Source organism: Osmerus eperlanus, chromosome 23 (assembly GCF_963692335.1).
Source record: "Osmerus eperlanus chromosome 23, fOsmEpe2.1, whole genome shotgun sequence".
Lineage (NCBI taxonomy): Eukaryota > Metazoa > Chordata > Actinopteri > Osmeriformes > Osmeridae > Osmerus > Osmerus eperlanus.
The window spans coordinates 9,454,773-9,476,075 of record NC_085040.1 but is presented as its reverse complement, the minus strand read 5'-3'; the positions used below and the strand labels follow the sequence as shown (position 1 = coordinate 9,476,075).

Below are 21,303 nucleotides of genomic sequence, written 5' to 3'. Positions count from 1 at the left end.
GGGTCAAAAGTAACACAACGATACAAGCTAGATTATCTGTGTTACTCTGACTATGACCTTGTTAATATCAAACTGCAAACATATTTTGTCCTTTATTTTTGCCAAAAAATATATAATTAGGCCTACATTTTCATTTTAAATTTCAGTTTCATCAAATATTTCAAAAGTAACCCGACAGTACAAACTTGAATTGTTTAGAATATTTATTTTCATTTCATTTATTTCATGTCAATCCATTTTATAAAACATGTTTCATATATTTCATATTTTAATGGTCGCTGCAGAAACCTGACTAATGTTAACGGCGTTAACAAATAAACAGTAGCCTACAAACAAACAAGAAAATAACAAAAGGCATTAGACTACTCATCGTCACAGTTGTGACAGATATAATGTTCTGCACCCTCAGTGCATGCCTCATGTGACCAGAGCTGGCAAAAGAGACAGAGCTTGCTCATCAAAAATATCTGGGTTGTAGGGGCAGATGCCAGTGCACACAAAGCCAGATATTACGTTGCTTGGTGTCGCTGCTCATGGCAGAGCTGTGGCCACTTGGAACGTCATAGATGGACAACGTTTTTCCAGGATGTAATCTCATCCAGTGATCTGCTGCTGTGTTAATATATCTCTTCAGTGGACCGAAGACGCTCCTGTCAAGTGGCTGGAGACGATGTGAGCAGTGGGTGGGAAAGATAGTAAGACTATGCCGTTTGACCGACAAAAGTCAATTGCTGCCACAGAAAGGTGTGACCAGTGGTTGTCAAGGAGCAGCAGTACCTTCGACTCCAGATTCACACGTGTGTGTCTGGCAAAGTGCTGGAGAAAGGCCAGAAAGTCGACATCCTGCATCCATCCTGAGCTATTTGCAGAACCAGCGGAGCCGATGGGACCACTACTCACAAAGTGGTCCTGGAACTTCTTCCTGGGAAAGATGAAGTACGGGGGAATGCTATTGCCTTGTGCATTTACAGCTAGGGCAGTGGTGACCAACGTCCCTGCACCGACCTGGCGCTTCCCCTTGGTGGCTATTATTTTATCGGGCACTTGGACCGTTGTTGTACCCGTTTCATCCATGTTCCAAATGTCCTTAGCTTCAAAAAGGTGACGGGCAAGAACTGTCTGCAGGTTGTTAAAAAAAGCAGACATTTGTTTTGTTGAAGCTGGTGGAACGGGACATGCTGGTGGCTTGAGGTGGGCGAATCGACAACGTATTGTTGCGTTTAAGGAAGTCGGTGAGCCAGTCTTTTCCCGCCATCTTGGTGTCATCCCATCCGCTTGGGTATTTGCATCCATGTCTGATGGCCGATTCACAGGCAAATTTCCGCACCTAAAACAGTTAACCTTTTCATGTTCCTGTTAAATTTGCCTGAAAACGCCTAAACAGCATACCCAAAGTAAATTGGAAGCTGTTCTTGAACCATTTGGAGTACATGCATGTAAATGATCTCTTTTGAAAGCTGACACTCTGAAGTTATGTCCCCTGTTGTCAGGACCCCTGTCAGTCCTTCTAGTGTTGAGTAATAGAAGCTTGAACACAAGGAAAGTGAAAATTTCTATTTCCGCCTAGATTTTGTTTTGAAAACAGAGGCCTGAAGAGGCCTAGAGGTGGTAGGTATTATCTGGAAGACTAAATTGGACCACAGGTTGAAGCCTTACCCAATTCAAATCAAAAGTCAAACATAATACCACAATATATTCATATTTGACACATGTTTTTATAAGAGTACATCCAGGAATTTTCTAAAAGGGTCTTTTGGAGACTCCAAAATGACCCTTTGTAACCAAGGTCAAGGTCAAATAAAAAGGTATTATTTTTCATAATTGTTATCTCTGGCCCATCTCTGGTACTTAGAAATATCATATATAATAGCTAAATCCCTAATTAGTAATACTGAAACACAAAAACTGAAGCATGAACACATTGGAGTGCTTTATCTGATTCCAAGGATTGGCGCACAAAGAACACTGATTCTGTCAACCATATTGCGCAATCGACTGTTATTTTGAAGGCTCCACAGACGCATACAAATGAGGTATTGGCATTTTCAGCTAGCTGTCAGCTACAAGGCTAACGAGCTAATTTCAGAGCCAGTCGAAGCCAGTTCGAGAAATTTGTTTAGAACGAGTGTGGGGGGGGGGGGCGGGGGGGGGCAGGACGCACAGACCTAGTTGGCTTTAGAGGGCTGTCAACGGGGCATGGAAGCTCCTATTGGGTCGAACAAGGTGTCAATCAAAAGGGGAGGGTTCAACGGACATTTTGAGACCTTCATTTTGTAAATACTCCGTTGATAAATCGGAGAAAATAACACTTTTATGTGAACAAGTTGTTTCTTCCGTCGGCTAACTTGCATAATGAAACAAAGGATAATGGCTATTCATGAACGTAAAACATTGTATTTGGACGAATTACTTTACATGGTTAGATACTTTGAACCCTTGGGACTTACGCAGATCAAGTTTTGATGGCATGATTTGCACACCTGGACCTATTTGAACAACTTAGGGTGAGTACAACTTTTTTCTTTGGCATTGTTGAAGGAATGTTCACCGGAAAAAGACGTTGACTTTGCTTGCTATTGCGACTTGATCTTGAATTGGTTTATTTCAATGGAAGCACAAGAATCGTAGCTTTCCAACGATGTATAACATGTGTAGCGTCTAAAAAATATATTTTTTAGAATTTAGTGCGTCGTAACTGAGGAAGGGGGAGGCAGCATTTTTGTCTCGCGGGCGAAACAGGAGCGTAAACAGGTTAAAAACAAAAGAAAATGTTCAGAGGGAGATTTTTTTATGATATGATTAAGATCAAATTAGACTTTACTGATCCAGTTTACATGTTGCAGCAGCTTCAGAAAAAATAAAATTAAGATTAAAAAATGAAAAATCTATATAGCTACAAATCTCACATTTTGATAAGTATTTAAAATAGTTTTAATAAGAGCTGCATGTTGAGTGTTTTTTTTTACCTGAGCTACTAGCCTACACTTACCTCCTTAGGAGACAGGCCAAAATAAATATCAGCTGCCCTCTTAATATACGCCTGCAGCTTCCTCTCTTAGTCCTCAGAGAAGACTTTTGAATGTGATCTGTACCCTGGTGGTCTAGTCTTCTCCCTACTTGTCTCTGCCCTTCTCCTGCAGTATCTCAGCAAAGTGACATGGCATATGCCATGCGACTTAGCAGCTGCCCTGAGACTAATCTTCCTGACAGATATGTCCAGAAACGCCATCTCATAAATATCTGGCTGAATCAGACCTCTGTCTGTCTTTCTGACCCTCACTCTTGGCATATTCTGTTGGTATAATATGACATAAACATGTTTTAATAAATGATTTCCACAATCAGAAAGTCACCACATTAGCGGCGCTCCCGACAGGAACTCCGGACATTTAAACCAGATTTACTTTTATACTGAAAAACTCTGACAAGGTAAACTTCAGGATGTGTTACAGCACTAAATAAACTGTAGATTGATCATTACTGTGACAAATGAAACGGGAAACACAACTTGTAAATAGAAAAAAAGGACCGCCTCGGTACTTAACTTACCGCACTCGAAAACTGCTTTCTGCACCTGAAAGGATGACGTCATCAAGTGAAATTTGGCAGCCTCGTCAATGGTCGCGTGCTGAACGTGCTGTCATAGTTTGGAATGCAAATGTAGCCATGGCTCTGAGAAAATCACTTTGTTACTTTCGTCCCGTGTTACTTTCGCACCCGCTCTCTACCTTTCGTTGACAGAAGGCTCTTTTTGCCACAAAAACTTCATCTAACGCTAAGCCTAAACCGTCAAACGGAACGTTCGCGCGAATACAAGCAACTCAATCGGGACCGGGACCACGACGAACATTTCGACACCGACATTGTCTATGTAGTGCAAATATTCTTCTTTTTTTGGGTGTGGGAAAATAATAATAACTAGACAGGGTACACTTTCTGGGGAAATTGTAGGGTGTGCTTGCTTGCGTCGTGGTGGGTCCGTCCTCTAAGTTTTTCCCTTCTAGTGATATTTTCAAGCATTTAGCCTACGCATATCGCATATTTCATTAAGAACACCCTTTGAAACAGCTGCAAACCCCCTTTGAAACAAGCTACTGCAACGTTGTCACTGGCAGTATATTTCAGATGGAATGACGATTCAAACAGTACCGTCTGCTAACTGAAAATATGCCCCCCAAAACGTAAACAAGTTTGACATTAAGGGGGAAATGGCTAATTCAAAATAAGTTTGCTAGAGGCAAGCTAGCTGCTGTTGCTCCACATTTCACTGATTGTTTGAAAGCGCCGGTAATGAGAACGTTTCTTTTGACAAAGTTTAGCTGTGGCATTGAAGACAATACTACACACTGCCAGTGGGCGAGCCGAGTCTGACTGAGGCTAACGTCAAAACAAGCCGCGGTGTCACTCAAATTCCAAGTTTGACACAAATCACAAAAATATGCTGACCCGATGGCTGTCTTCGCAATCGCCATATCTTTAAAACACTGCCCTCCTTCTGATTTTTGATGTAGAATTGACCCTGGTACGAAATTAAGAAAATACTAATCAGAGATCGACAACAGCTGACGCAATCGTCAACTGAGGCTGACGGGGCTCTCACGTAGCAAACCAATCAAAGTTTTTACAGCCAACCTACATTAAAATCTCACCATATGGCTGTCTTCACAATAGTCATATCGTCATAACATTGCCCTCCTTCAGTTTTTTGGTGTAGACCGAACTATAAAATTACGAAAATACGAAACTGCTATGACGCTTGCATGGCTGCCGCCTAGGCAGTCTCATGGGCGACCCGCACTCGCTCAAATTACAAAGACTTTCACGACCTAAATCAAAAATCCGAGATGGCAGTTCCACTCGAAATTGCTTTCTCAACAAAACCCAATGGTTGGTAATTTTGGGGGTTGGCATTTTTCACTCATAATCCAAGCTCCAATTTGCGTGCTAGAACGTCTCTATCACGTTGTATCCATGCGTCGTTGCTAACGTGTGCTGATGTAGTGACGTAGGCTAGCACTGGTACCCTTCGTTGACAGAAGTCACTTTTTGCCACAAAAACGTTGTAACCTCCTAAACTGTGCAAAGGAGTGTAAATAAAAATACAAGCAACTCAATCGCTACCAAGACGAAACTTTTGACACCTAGGTTGTCTATGTAGTCCAAATATTGACTGATCCTTAGGGGGCGAAAATAAACAATAAATAAATAATAATAACTAGAGAGGATACAATTTCTGGGGAAATTGTAGGGTGTGCTTGCTTGCGTCGGTTGCACAGGGGTCTGTATATTTTATATAAAAATGCATAGGGCCTACTTATTATTTATAAAGATTACATAGATTTAAAAGCATCTTTTTTTTGCTGCTCATTTACAACTCAAAATACGAGTGAAGTGTAGAATGAAATATGATGTCTTCTCATTTCCCCTGCAAGAGGCAGCTGACTGAATCAAAGCTGAATCAAAACGAATACATTTGGCAGACCGGTGTAAAAATGGACCTAATCTCTATGACTTAAACGTTCTTTTAAGTTTTCCCTTCTCGTGATATTTTCAGGCATTTAGCCTACTCATATTGCATTCATTCATTAATAAAGAACCCCCTTTGAAGATTATTCTACGACGTTACCGGCAGAAGATAGAATCGCAATTCAAACAGTACCATCTGCTAACTGAAAATATGCCCCCAAAAACGTAAATAAGCTTGACATTTATTTAGTGGAAAATCGCTCATTCATAAAAAGCTCACTGGTAGCGATCATTGTCAGTAACAACGCAAAATGCGATATAGCCCTGTGTGGAGAAGCTGCCCCGGTAAATTGTACTACTACGGTACAGTACTAGACTACTGCTGTGTTCGTCTCGGTAGCGATTGCGTTGGTTGAATTGGATTTAACGTTCCGTTGTACGGTTTAGGCTGAAATTAATTATTTTCATGAACAGATTGACAAAGTTTAGGCTGTGGCAATGAAGGTTAGTAGTCAGATAGTTTCACCTATTGAAAGACTTTTGATTTAAGTAAGGGGAGTGCCAAACATATTCTGTCGCCGTTTGACTTCCTAAACAGATGTGTAGATGTTTTTGTAGTGTGTCTCGTGTAGGCTACAGCGTTGCAGTGAGCAACACTGGTTTGAAACCACAGGTAATGATAATTTCACCAACAAATAGTTTACTTGTAATGTCATAATAAATCCTACAACGAAAATGTATTTGTGAGGAATGTTTATTTTAATGATTGAAAACAGATGCATCATAGACCACTGTAGCAGTGTTGCCCGGGTAACAGAGGCTAATGTCATGCTAATGCCTCAGTGAAATAGTAGACTACCGTTTCCGAAAGTAGATGTGGGCCTACTTCCTTAATAATATCAGCTAATATTGTACATTACATTTTACAATTGTGTTTCACATCAAAAAGTAAAATAAGTAAATAGTTATCACCCTGGCCTCTTTGCTTGTGGCGTTTCTGCAGCTGCCTTGCAGTAAAGCTATAGTTAGCCTAGCTATCCCCCAAGTTAACAGATGCGAAACTAATGTTCTGCTACAGGTAGTCACGCGTGTTTTCGTGACGTTAGTGACGTTAGTAACGTCAGTGACTGTGGCTAGCAAATTAGCTACCGTTAGCTTCACTTTTCGCCACAAAAACTTAACTTGAGCCTAAACCATGCAACGGAACGTAAATCCCAATAGAAGCAACTCAATCGCTACCAAGACGAAACTTTTGACACCTACTTTGTCTATGTAGGCAAAATATTGACTGAGTTTTAGGGGGGCAAAAAGAATAATAATATATATGTGAGAGAACAAAGGTTGTGCCCTTGCCGAAGGCAAAGCACACCCAACTAGAGAGGGTACAATTTCTGGGGAAATTGTAGGGTGTGCTTGCTTGCGTCGGTTGCACAGGGGTCCGTTTTTTAATGAAATTTTTACAACTGATATTTCTGTATATTTTATATAAAAATGCATAGGGACTACTTATTATTTATAAAGATTACATAGATTTAAAAGCATCTTTTTTTTGCTGCTCATTTACAACTCAAAATACGAGTGAAGCGTAGAATGAAATAGATGTCTTCTCATTTCCCCTGAAAGAGGCAGCCTCATAGTTGAATCAAAACGAATACATTTGGCAGACCGGTGTAAAAATTGACCTAATCTCTATGACTTAAACGTCATTTTAAGTTTTTCCCTTCTCGTGATATTTTCAGGCATTTAGCCTACTCATATTGCATTCATTCATTAATAAAGAACCCCCTTTGAAGATTATTCTACGACGTTACCGACAGTAGAAGATGGAATCGCGATTCAAACAGTACCATCTGCTAACTGAAAATATGCCCCCAAAAACGTAAATAAGCTTGACATTTATTTAGTGGAAAATCCCTTTCATAAAAAGCTCACTGGTAGCGATCATTAAGTAACAACAGTAACAACGCAAAGTGCGCTATCCCTGTGTGGAGAAGCTGCCCCGGTAAATTGTACTACTACAGTACAGTAGACTACTGCTGTGTTCGTCTTGGTAGCGATTGCGTTGGTTGAATTGGATTTAACGTTCCGTTGTACGGTTTAGGCTGAAATTAATTATTTTCATGAACAGATTGACAAAGTTTAGGCTGTGGCAATGAAGTTAAGGTTAATAGTTAGATAGACTTTTGATTTAAGTAAGGGGAGTGCCGAACATGTTCTGTCGCCGTTTTACTTCCTACAGCTGTGGAGATGTTTTTGTAGTGTCTCGCGTATGCTACAGCGTTGCAGTGAGCAACACTGGTTTGAAACCACAGGTAATGATCATTTCACCCACAAATCGTTTACTTGTAATGTAATGTCATAATAAATCCTACAACGAAATTTTTTTTGTGAGGAATGTTTATTTTAACGATTGAAAACAGATGCATCATAGACCACTGTAGTATGTGTTGCCCGGGCAACAGAGGCTAATGTCATGATGCTAATGCTTCGGTGAAATAGTAGACTACCGTTTCCGAAAGTAGATGTGGGCCTACTTCCTTAAAAATATCAGCTAATATTGTACATTACATTTCACAATTGTGTTTCAGATCACAAAGTAAAATGAGTAAATAGTTATCACCCTGGCCTCTATGCTTGTGGAGTTTCTGCAGCTGCCTTGCAGTAAAGCTATAGTTAGCCTAGCTATCCCCCAAGTTAACAGATGCGAAACGAATGTTCTGCTACAGGTAGTCACGCGTGTTTTCGTGACGCAGTGACGTTAGTAACGTCAGTGACTGTGGCTAGCAAATTAGCCACCGTTAGCTTCACTTTTCGCCACAAAAACTTAACTTGAGCCTAAACCATGCAACGGAACGTAAATAAAAATACAACCAACGCAATCGCTACCAATAGTAAACTTTTGACACCTAGGTTGTCTATGTAGTCCAAATATTGACTGATCCTTAGGGGGGCGAAAATAAACAATGATAAAAATAATATATATGTGAGAGAACAAAGGTTGTGCCCTTCCCGAAGGCAAAGCACACCCAAATAATAATAAATATATATGTGAGAGAACAAAGGTTGTGCTCTCGCCGAAGGCTTGAGCACACCCAAATATCACGAGAAGGGAAAAACTTAAGGGGACGGACCCTCCTGCAACCGACGCTACCAAGCACACCCTACAATTTATTTGGTAGGCTAATTGTATTGGTAGCTACTATTTGAAATAGTGGTAGACATCGGGATAGATGAGCTGTAGCTAGCTCTACCTTAGGTTGGCTATCAATTTCAGATCAGCTGTAAATAAATTATAGCCTAAAATAAATAACATTCTGATCCAGTGGGTCGGTTAGGGGACACTATTCGATGTATCGCTGCTATTCACAGCCAGTTAATTGATGGTAATATGCGTTAGTCATGTTAACTCAATGGTAATGTAGCTAGCGACTAAATGTACGAAACGCGCTAGCCAGATGTAGTTCAGGGCCTTACGTTCTAAACTGATCTGTTATTGTTTACGTTAGAAAAAAGGTCTATAGCCTATTTTTATTGACCTGTCCACAAGGGGTGGCCTTGCTCCTAACTTTTGTGTCACATCTGTGCTCTGATTGTTCTTAAACGACTGCATCCATTTTGAAAATGTACAGAGACAAATGCACTTGTACTTTTACATTGCACAGTCCATAAAAATATGCAATAGTGATAAAATGGCGTTATCATCACAAAATCATGAAACAACCTACCACATTGGTAAGCACGTACAGCGAAGTATACTGACTGTATATCACTGCATGCTTAGCTGCTTCAGCTGCACAGAGAAGACGATGACCAGTGTCCGGAAAAAAACCCTGTAATATATATAAAAATATGTTGACATTTTTTTAATACTATTTGTATGTGTATAATACATCAGTCATACTAAACATTTTACAAGTTGAATAATTTAGGTTAAAGATATCCCATCCAAATCGAATGACATCATCTTCTCTGGCCAAGACAACAAAATCTTTCTCTGTTGCACCGTTCCCCACTCGGCTTCTACGTAAATTTGCATGCAAGTTCAAGTCTTTTATTGTCAGACGGACAGAACAACACAGGGTCAGACTGGGCACTGAAATTCTTAGGACAAGACAACGCCAACACAAAGCAGCCTGGCATTACATAATATATAAGTACACAGAACATAGACTACATCTATGATAAGCAAAAATATAGTAAACCTCCTAATATACAATAATATACAGTATTCAATACAGTATACTAAACCTCTAAATACACATAATAACCTATACTAACCGTATAAACCTATACTAACCCAAGACAAGTGAAGTACAATAGTGCAGTATTGCTGATAGTGCAACCAGTAGCTGAAATAACCTATACTAACCTTATAAACCTATGCTAACCTAAGACAAGTTAATAGGCTGTAAGGTGAACCCTGTTATCGTTTCAACCCGCTCCACAGTCTGGCATCTACACAATCTTTAGCTCATTAAAAAGAACGAGTCGTGCTAAGCTACCAAAAAAAAGTTCGTCGCTGAAATTCCAGTCGATTGTCGATGCGTCTATGTTTTATGCAGAACTAGTTTCTTCAGAGCGTAATAGGATTTTGGTGGCACGGTTCGACACGTGATCGTTCTACACCAATAAGGTAGCTGCTTTTTGTCAACATGGATGGATATGGTTGTCAAAGAGGACGGGACCTTGCACGTTACAGTGTTTCCTCTATGTTTATTTTGCCGTGGCGGACCGCCACGACTAAATTTCGGCCGCCATGGTATCAGAAATAGGGCTGTACAAAATTTTAGGACGTCTATGTGATTGTTAGAGTGCATGTCGGAGAATAGCACGGATATGCGTTTCACACCGCAGTTGAGATTGTGCGTCTTTGAGAAGTCGTATAGCTAACTTGTCAGTTAATTTAAGCCTGTTATTGTATTAGTCTATAGTTCTTGCTAATTTAAATTAAGTTAACTGGTGATCTTCGTTGTTTGTATTATTCCCTTGCTAGCTAAATTGCACGTCTGTTGATTCGATAGCGATTGCTGCCTTTGCTTACGTTTGTATTTTCGGTGCATTACTATGCAGAAGTAGTTTTAATTAATAAATGGTGCGTTTATTGTTATTTGCTACAGAATCCTTAGCCTATCAAGCTCAAATGAAGCAGACAGTGTACATGCTTTCGAGTACCTTAATCGATAGGCTATACTGACCAACGTCAATTATTAATACGTCAATTAATAATTAATAATTAATAATAAATGTATGCCATTTTGAACATTATGAGTGGAAGGTCTCTAAGTAGCCTAACCTTATTGCTTTAGGGGAAATAGTACGAACATATGTGCAATATTACATTAGTTATTAAACTAGGCTATTACATTAACCTGGGGGGGGACACACACACAGACTTATGTCGTTGTAACATTCATTCATTCATTCTTCCACAAATGAAAACACTGATCAACCATAAAAACAATCGTTATGAAAAATATGATTTATAAAACTGTACAAAACAGAATAAGGAATAACAGATTAAGGACACTCAGTCCTCACTGTCAGTGTCAGGACAGTTATCTTCCAGTTCCTCAGTTTCTTTTGTGTTGGCACAATTACAACAACGACATAAGTCTGTGCAACACAGTCCTGCAGAAAAACATGAACATCTGCCTGTCTCACACGCACTTTTGCAGCCGCAGTGTATCACATGCAAAACACTGTCAGGGGACGAATTTCTGTTACGTGCAAGGTCCCATCCTCTATTTGCCAAACATATCCATCCATGTTGACAAAAAGCAGCTACCTTATTGGTGTAGAACGATCACGTGTTGAACCGTGCCACCAAAATCCTATTACGCTCTGAAGAAACTAGTTATGCATAAAACATAGACGCAACGATAATCGACTGGAATTTCAGCAATAAACTTTTTTTTTGGTAGTTTAGCACGACTCGTTCTTTTTTATGAGCTAAAGATTGTGTAGATGCCAGACTGTGGAGCGGGAATCATTTTCTAAAAGACTTTTCGTGGTTCACCTTGCGGCCTATAAGTACAATAGTGCAATATTGCTGATCTTTAATGGTGGATTTTTGTATACATTTTGTTTAGATATAATGCGGTTTTTGGTCCAGATTCACAACACCATCATCTGCCGTGAAACATGCAGTTTTATACTTGGGTAAGTTTACTATCCATCTATCTGTCCTCTTTATGAACTGTGTGATCTTCTACCTATACGTTGTCTTCTGCCTACATGCCAGCACCTGTCACAAATGTGTACTGTGTTCAAGAGGGATGGACTCACCAAGTCAATATTCGGATTTGATTTTAAAGCTTTGAAATCAGTGTCACTCATGGACACCAGTAGGTTGGCCAGCACTCCCAATGATGTTCCAATGCCCTATAAGCCAAACCACTTTCAATAACCCTTTATTAATCTGCTTTTATGTTATCTGAGGAACATTTCATGTGCATGTGATTTTGAAAAGCAGTATAAACTGTAAATTGGTATCACCTTTTTGTCAGGCTGTGGAAGAGCATAGTAACCAACCAGTGATCCGCATATCAGCTCAGCAGCCTCCTGCCACAGCCCTGAGAGATATACAGACACATTCTATAACTGTATCGTGCATGTACTCTCTCTCAAAACATTATTATATTGTTTTCTTACCCAGTTTTTGCAGTACGAGTCCACGCACTTGAATACTGACAGCCTGCACAAGAGCCTTGTCACTGTCGGAATGGTACACCCAACAACCTAAAAAATACAAAATAAAGTTAACAGACTGGGTAGAGTCCCATCATAGTGGAACTATGATTGGATTTATTGAAAGACCTACCTGTTGCCCCAGAATTGTTGATTAGACTGCTCAAAATGTATTCTGCCTTCTGGAGTTTCCCTGTGGAAAAGACCATCCTTACAATCAATTATTATTCTGTTTAGACCCCATACAGACCTGAAACAGAGCACACCAGTGGTGGCTGGTGACCAAAAAAGTGGGGAGGACAGGAGGAAAACCAACCTACGGTGTGTTGTTAGCAATATGTAGCAATAATCCGACAGCAACCTAAAAGCTAATTTACTATACAAGTAGGGTAATGTAATGCATCTCCATCTTCCATTGCTCTAAGTAACAAATATACTATTATCATCATACTGTATAGCCTACCCAGGTAAAAAATAAATATGCTAAGTATACTAAATCTTGAAGACTGATTAATCTTCAGTATACTTCAAGTTATTGAATGATTAATTAATTTGAAGTGTGCTATTTTGGAACAATTGTAGAAAAGCACAATTTAAAGAGTATTAAGTGTACTTTTATGTGCTAAAGTGGAACAACTTCAAGTATACTTTGTACACTAAGTACATGGCTGTGTATGTACTAATATTCATGTTTGATAAGCGAACATCAAGTATACCTTCTATGTGTTAGAAATACATTTAAAATGTATTCTGAGTGACTTACAAATATATAAGCATTATACTATTAATATATTATTATTGCTGTTATAGTATGCTTATTTTTACTTTTGGCTTATTCCAATTAATAAATAAGTACTTTACAGCTTATTATCAATGTACTTATTTATTGCTCTGCTATGCTACTTTATGCGTTGTATAGGTATTTATTGGAATTTAAGTCAAGCCCCCCCCCCTCCCCCCCAGAATGAACAATTCGTGTAAATCGGAGTACAAGCCGCAATGGAATACAAGTCGCACTTTTAATGCAAACGTTACCATAGCGCAGCCAACGTTGAGCGGTCCTATGCTCACGATGGTTTACTTGCAAATTCATACTACTTGCAGCGCACAGCTTGGATAGCTATCTAACTAGACAACATTCCCAATCAGGGTGAACACTCTAATTATCTAAACTAGAGAGGGTACAATTTCTGGGGAAATTGTAGGGTGTGCTTGCTTGCGTCGGTTGCAGGTGGGTCCGTCCTCTAAGTTTTTCCCTTCTAGTGATATTTTCAAGCATTTAGCCTACTCATATTGCATATTTCATTAAGAACACCCCTTTGAAACAGCTGTGAACCCCCTTTGAAACAAGCTACTGTAACAACGTTGTCACTGGCAGTATGGAATCGCGATTCAAACAGTACCGTCTGCTAACTGAAAATATGCCCCCCAAAACGTAAATAAGTTTGACATTAATGTAGGGGGAAATGGCTAATTCAAAATAAGTTTGCTAGAGGCAAGCTAGCTGCTGTTGCTCCACATTTCATTGATTTTTTGAAAGCGCCGGAAATTAGAACGTTTATTTTGACTTATAATACTTGCACTTATAGCGGTTCATGTTGTTTAATTGTAACTTGTTTAACTACATGCTCTTATGGTTCTCCCCTTTGGCACTTCCTTTGGTTGTTCACAATGTGTGCTTCATGTTTTGGCTACTTGCAATGTTTTTGTGGCTATCTTGTTGTTATTACCAGTGACCTATGCACTTTGTAAAGCTCTCTCTTGGAAGTCGCTTTGGATAAAAGCGTCTACTAAATGAATAAATGTAAATGTAAACAATAGGCAGCATTATTGTGAAGCAGAGCTAGAAATTTATATTCTAGCTACCGTACTGTAGCCTAATGAGGACTATTGTTCTACTGAACATTTAACTTTCGACTGTTGAAGTAAATGGGACTTGTTAAACACGTTTTTTTTAATTCATCAGCCTACTTACAATTTACCACGTTAACAACATTTATATTTGTAGTACTTGATGCAAGTTGAATTTGATCTATATAGCAATCACACCAGCAACTGCTGAATTTAAGACAAGAAAGAAGTTTGGTAAATAGAACAGAATATACAAGGCAACCAATTGCATTCAATAAAACATTTTATTATCCAATATGTCCAGTGAGAGGGTCAAGTTTGTTTTTAGTGAGTGGACCTGAAATTCCTCCCGAGCGTTGAGAGCTAGCCGGACGATAGGGGACCCCTTAATCTGCAATTCATTGTTGCTAGCTCTAATCAGATGTAGTAACTAGGCTAATGAATAACTTGTATGCCAACGAACACCAATAACTAGAACTCATTTGACAAACGTGACTTCAAGTGCTTATACTCATCCTGATGTCGTGATTGGTTGACAACATATCAACTATCACGTCGTATGTATTGCCCTGCAATAATTCTTAAAAATAGTATCTTCGGGGGACTCATGTTTTCCAAATGGGCGCTTTTCTGTGTTTTTCACCTCTCCTTCCTGTTAAAAGACAGACAGTCCGCCTGTTCAATTAGGAGGGTCCGTCCTCTGCTAGATAGGCCCTACCTTTTCCGGTAGAAGTTAATGCCGTTGTGTTTTATGTTTTGTTGTAGTGTTTTCCTATTTGCCGTTTTGTTCTCCTATTTTCCATTGTGCTTTATGATTTGTTGTAGTGTTTTCCTATTTGCCATTGTGTTTTATGATTTGTTGAAATGTTTTCCTATTTGCCATTGTGTTTTATGATTTGCTGTTGTAATTTGCACTTTTGTGCTCTTGCCGTTTGTACCCGCGACCACAGTTCCAGGCAACTTTTCTTGACGTAAGCAAATAAATGGGGTGCTAGTTTACCCATTTCGGATTGGTTTCATTCTTGGCAAAAATCTGCAAAAAATATTCGATGAAAAAGCTAGTAGTATGAGCCAGGTTTGCGACTAGAAATTGCGGGAAAATTGATTGAATTGTCGGGTCTTTAGAGCAGCGTTCCCCAACCGGTGCCCACCGGTCCGCGGACCGGTACCACTCCGTGGGTCATTTCGTACCGGGCCACACAAAAAAGAATTAATAACATCAATCAATGTTATTCAAATTCAATCAATTTCCCGGCACATTTGCAATGTAATGCAATGCAGATGTGCACACCGCCCCCTACCGAACAAGATGGGTAGCTCGGTCATCAGGGAGCTGAAGAAGAGCGGCTACTGACGTCACTCTGCTGCGCCGCTCAGAATGCTTTTTCGTTCATTTTGCATTTCTGCAAATGCATTTGAATTTGAATTGTGGTCACGATTTTGCAGCCACGTTCTTAAAATGAAAATGCATTTCTGGAAATGCATTTGAATTTGAATTGTGGTCATGATTTTGCAGCTACGTTCTTAAAATGAAAATGCATTTCTGGAAATGCATTTGAATTTGAATTGTGGTCACGATTTTGCAGCCACGTTCTTGAAAATGAAAATGCATTTCTGGAAATGCATTTGAATTTGAATTGTGGTCACGATTTTGCAGCCACGTTCTTGAAAATGAAAATGCATTTGAATTTGAATTGTGGTCACGATTTTGCAGCCACGTTCTTGAAAATGGAAATGCATTTGAATTTGAATTGTGGTCACGATTTTGCAGCCACGTTCTTAAAATGAAAATGCATTTCTGGAAATGCATTTGAATTTTCAAATTTTACATTTCAAATTGAATTTTGGTATCTATTTGCTGGGGCATGTTTTGAAAATTAAATCTCAAATGTCTATTTCTTTTTCATTTTAATTAAGTGAAAGATTGAGCACTCTTGAAGAAGAAAATTAAAATGCAAATAGGATGATTGATTACTAATTTAATTTATGAGTCAAATAATGCAGCCACATTCTTAATATGAAAAAGCATTTCTGCAAATGCATTTGAATTTTGGTCACGATTTGCTTCCATAGATCACTGCCAGAAAAAGTGCAGCATGCGAACTTATGTAGAAGCAGAGTGGGGAACGGTGCAACAGAGAAAGATTTTGTTGTCTTGCCCGGAGAAGATAATGCCATTTGGATTTGGATCTCATTCTTATAATAGGCATATTCATTTTTTTTCAAACCAGAGTGTTAGCATGAGCGAAGTAGGCCAACTTACGGTTTTCAGGTGGTAGGCTACATATTCGACGTCGAACTATGAAAAATAAACCGTTGTTGGCAGAGTTTGCATTCAGCGTTTTTTGAGTCACCCGGTACTTTGTAAATGCACTTTAATGAAATGCTGCCATACCACAGATTTCTTTGTCGGTGTTATTTGGCAAAATGGCAAAGTAGGCTATGGCAGAGTTTGTAGTTCGGCAGCCAATTGTGCTCGTGCCGTGTGCAAAAAACAAAAAAAACAAAGCGCAGATTAACGAAAGGGAAAACATTAACACCTTTTATTTTAAATTATACATTTTTAGAGTTGCTTTATTTGTCTTAAATAATATAATCTACAATTTCTGTAGAACATTTCTTTAATTCAGCAATGGTGACACAAGCGGGAATCGGATCTCACACTGCCATACGGCAGCTCGACTAAAAAAATCTTAATCAACCAAGAGCATATCGACCAGAAAATCAACTCGTCGACTGAGTGGGGACAGCCCTAGTGCGTATTATGTTTAAATGCAATACACGGCATAACACCAAGTACCTCTAAAAAATATTCAGTGTGTGCCAAAATGATGTCCCCTGACAAGCCATGCTGATAAATTAGAACATCTATAAGGCCAGCATGATATCTCTGACACCACTATTATCAACATCTGCACTAGAGCTTGTTTTTCTCCAGGTACCCCACAAGATCTGCCTTTGACCTAGTGCAGTTGCTTTGGTCTAAGGATAACCACGCCCCTCTCATTTGCATGTAGGATTGGAAATAAATACAGCACAGAAATAAATGTGGCATTAGGAAAAAAAAGGCTAAGTGGCTTGGTCTCGGGCATAAAAATCTTCAAGATTGCGGGCTTCCGGAACTCCAGGATTTCAACCCCATTTGAGCAGAATGAGCGGTGGACTGGCCCCTATGAGGCAGAGGTCCACGACAGTGAACTGCATTTGAACCCAAAGACTAAATGTAGTTTTTTCAATTACATATTCTGTGTGTTATACTCACAAAAATATCAAAATCTAAAATAACGTTTTTAAAATGTGTATTAGTTTGCACACGTCTGGGGGGGTATTCGTCGTAGCTCGCTAAGCGGTTTAGCAAGCTAATTTTCAGGCCAAGATAAAAAACGCCCCTCTTTTTGGTTCATGGAAGCAACTTTCAATAAATCACCATAGTAACATATCAATTAGCACTAACATGCTCCAGAGCAGGCTAACGTAAGTGTAGCTGGATAAGCTTGCCACAGCCCCGGAAAATAACATGGCAGCTCCCTTTTTGAGAGACCCAGTTGACCAAGGAGCTATATTTTAGTTCGATTAGCTTTCCATACCAATAGAGTTCTTCGCGATTGCCAAGATCCTTTATTTCACACGGATGAGTTCTTGTTTGAGCGATATCGATTCAGCCGACAAGGACTCATTTATTTGCAAGACCTTCTCGGGCCGTACATTGCAAATATCACACGCCGAAGCAAGCTTTATGCTTTATTATGAGCTTATGCTGCTGTATGTGAATATGTAACGCTATGTTTTAGGAAATGTCTTGTCTTAGCTGTTGTGCCTGTGCTTTTTATATGTTTCACTGTGGGAGAGTGGGAAACGTCATATCGATTCCTTTTTATGTCTTGACATGTGAAGAAATTGACAATAAAGCTAGCCTACTTGAAACTTTAACTGTGCTTCAGACTCTGCATAGCCTTGAGGTTTTTTGCGTCAGGTATAGGCTACATTTTTATACAGTATAGGCGATGCAGAAAACATTGGCAAAGCCGCAGATGCGTTGCTGTAAGAAAAGTGTACTTGGCGCTTAACCAGCTGATGAATCAATTCATCATATTCCCTGGCCATGTCCCAGTCAATGAAATCAAAGAGGGATTTACACATAGGCCTACATACACATATATAGTACATGATATAAGCGCAGTAGCCTACATATATCCTCATAAGTGTATATGAATTTGTATCAATTAGATACTCTTGGCCTTGTTTTTATCTAGCCTACTTATTCTGAAAGAGTTGAGATCATTATTTTCGCTAGCAAGATCTCATTCGATTATTAATTTCCATTAAGCCTACTGCCAGCAGGCACATTTAAAGAAATGTGATCTGATTGGTTGGGGTAATGAGGCACTTAAGATGAGCCTATACATTTCCCCAAAACTTTCGCATTTAGCTTATCGGCAATTTTTTGCCAAGCTGCTTGTCTTGCTCTGGCAGCGGTGGCGGTGTTTGACTTAGCCATGATAATATGCTTATTGTCTTCGTAGAGACTCATTATAATAGTTTGCTCGGATGGCGAGAATAGCCTATCACCGCTCTCTCTTTCGTCTTTTCCGCCATCATACCGTTAGAAAATCACGGTTTTGGTGATCGACCTTCCCTGCCTTTTGAAGTAGGACATGCACGTGCAATTTCCCTGATAAGTTTAGCCTGATTGAAATTAACCACATGATTTGGATGCGGATCGGCCGTTGACGAACCGATATTTGCTGTTCTCACTCATCTCGCTAATGTTAACGGGCTAAAGGGACAATTGATGAACTTAGCTTCAACCCTTACGACGAACGGGGCCCTGCTTATGACCAAACAAAATTTTATATTTATGATAGTTTGTATTGTATTACCCCAAATTTTCAATGAATTCCTATATATTTCCTAAAATCCCCATCTTAACTTCCCATGGAAAGTTTGCAACCCTAATCAGCATCAAATAAACTATACTGTTCATTAAGTAATATTACTAGTAACAAACTCCTCAAAAAAAGTTTGGAAACGTTATTTTGGTCGGTTATTCCTCCCCTTCAATAATACCAATTGGTATTGTATTTTATATTGTTGGAAAGCCTGATTAGTCACCTTTACAACGAGGTACAATTTGTAAGGATCGTGCATTCGTGGAACGAGCAACACAGCTAACCGTGTGGGTAGCGGCCCAAAAAAATGTGCCAAAATCCCCTGCAATATTCTTCTGTTGGTATTCACTCTCTTTGCTTGGTGGATTGGATGATTGCACAGTAATAAGGAAAAAACAACACATATTGGCCATTTTTACACTTAATTCCTTTTACACTGTCAGGGAGTAGCGTGTGGAAGATCCATACGCAGCCACAACAGCTTGGCACCTCCTCATGCTGGTCTCCAGCCTGGTCACACTGCTGTGGGATGGCATCCCACTCCTCAACCAGGATTTGTCGCAAGTCAGCCAGCATGTTTGCGTTGGTCACTCTGGCACATACAACACGCCCAAGCTGATCCCACTTGAAGCTCAAAACGAAAGTAAATACCAACAGAAGAATATTGCAGGGGATTTTGGCACATTTTTGGGGGCCGCTACCCACACGGTTAGCTGTGTCGCTCATTCCACGAATGCACGATCCTTACAGGTTGTACCTCGTTGAAAAGGTGACTAATCAGGATTTCCAACGATATAAAGTACGATACCAATTGGTATTATTGAAGGGGAGGAATAATCGACCAAAATAACGTTTCCGAACTTTTTTTGAGGAGTTTATTATTATACATAGATAAATTGTTACAGCCAGAACCTAAATATAAGTTGAACTGACCCAAACTGAGGTAGACCCTCGCTTGCCGAATGACCAGCTGTGGGGAAATAGGTGTCCCTGGGTGGTGTCGGTGGACTTCCTTGGTGATCTTTAAAAGAGAACTAGAGTGATCTGCCCAATACAGAAACCGGTCCACTAGGAAGATCACAGAAACTGCCAACTTGGCTTCTTCTACCAATATGGCTGCCTTAAGGAGAGCCTATAGAAGCATAAAGAAACATTCAGCTTGTCAAAATGTATATGTTATATTGTTAGGTTGTAATATGTACAAATGAGTGATCATTACCAGTAATTGAGGTAGATGTTCACTGATGAGATCTTTGAGGTTGACTTGGTCCTGGGAGCTGACTGAATGCTTGTACTGCCATTGCTCCGGAACAAAGGGCCACTTCATATCCACAGCCTCCTGAAGCAGGGAGCTCAGTTCTACAGACAGAGACCCTAAGAGTATTGATACAGTGGTGAAACATGAGAAAGCAAAGCATCCCTAAAGCATTTTGAAATATTTTGTGATGGTTTGAAAATAACAAAAAGCTATAATATATGCATCATAAATACACCATACAAATTAATCCGCTGGGGGCACAGATTGCCTAGTTTCTGAGGTTCATCGCTAAAAGACAAAACCATCGCCCTCTGCTGGCTGACCTTTGTACTTCCAGTAATTCAGCTTCGCTTCCGCAGTGGGTGCCATTGTCTGTCCTGCTGCCATTCTGCACTCTTCCAGCAAGAGTCCAATCTCCCAATTGTCCATGGTTCAATCGTTTTTTCAGTATGTTCAAGTAGGCACAGACCTTGTAAAAAAAGTAGGATGGGTTGGCTGTTAGTAAAGAATATTGGTCATGCATGGCATGAACCAAAGTCGAGACTTGAGGTAGTTAGCCTATTTATCCGTGCAGCGATTCCTAAACACGTCGATTGAAATGTGGATGTCGCTACAATTTTTCTGTCTAGTCCGACATGATCTATATAACAAGGCTAGATAATAATATCTAAAACTTTTGATAGAATGACGACGTAACCTACCTTTCTAAATGTTTAGTATCCGCTTGGGCAGGCTACAACTTTAGATAAACACACGAGGACGGCTGCGATTTGATTGTCCCAATCTTTCACAAGCAGAAGAGTTTGGAAGTTTAGACAGGTAGAGCTACCAAGGTTCCTTCCGATTTTCACAATGTGGGCATTTAAGTCTAACACACGGCTGTTGACTTTCGGGTTAAAAATCGTAAGACCGGAAGCCTAGTTTATCAATGGAATGACCCAAAAATATGTTCAAAATTACTCTTACCCAAATGGCTGTAACATTGCAACAGTTTTTTTTTTTTTCAAAATAGGCTACCTAGCCCCTAGGGATTAACTACTGGTTTTAATTTAGGTTTTAATATGTAACTCAGGTTGTTGGGCTGGTGAAACTATTTTGGAAGGGAGTAGAGAGCCTAGTGTTACGCTGTCTCCGCGAACCACCCTCGGTAGG

The 21,303-nt window shown here is 39.7% G+C and overlaps 1 protein-coding gene across 1 annotated transcript; it reads right to left on the bottom strand.

Moving 5' to 3' along the window:
- Nucleotides 1–417: 417 nt before the first annotated feature.
- LOC134010137 (alpha-protein kinase 1-like) lies at nucleotides 418–20,784 on the bottom strand. The gene is made up of 11 exons (XM_062450003.1): nucleotides 20,475–20,784; nucleotides 20,113–20,267; nucleotides 19,755–20,025; nucleotides 12,287–12,346; nucleotides 12,118–12,204; nucleotides 11,962–12,038; nucleotides 11,752–11,847; nucleotides 9,192–9,296; nucleotides 778–1,119; nucleotides 514–661; nucleotides 418–431 (listed from the first exon to the last, which is right to left on the bottom strand). The coding sequence occupies exons 1-11, from the start codon at nucleotides 20,578–20,580 to the stop codon at nucleotides 418–420; spliced, it is 1,461 nt and encodes a 486-aa protein (XP_062305987.1). The 5' UTR covers nucleotides 20,581–20,784.
- Between the last annotated feature and the right edge of the window lie 519 nt (nucleotides 20,785–21,303).

Coding starts and splice junctions, on each gene's coding strand:
- LOC134010137 (XM_062450003.1), bottom strand. CDS start 20,580: ATGGACAATTGGGAGATTGGACTCTTGCTGGAAGAGTGCAGAATGGCA. Junction 11,848..11,961: donor TTCCACAGCCTGACAAAAAG/GTGATACCAATT, acceptor TTTGGCTTATAG/GGCATTGGAACATCATTGGG. Junction 662..777: donor GTGTGAATCTGGAGTCGAAG/GTACTGCTGCTC, acceptor CATCGTCTCCAG/CCACTTGACAGGAGCGTCTT.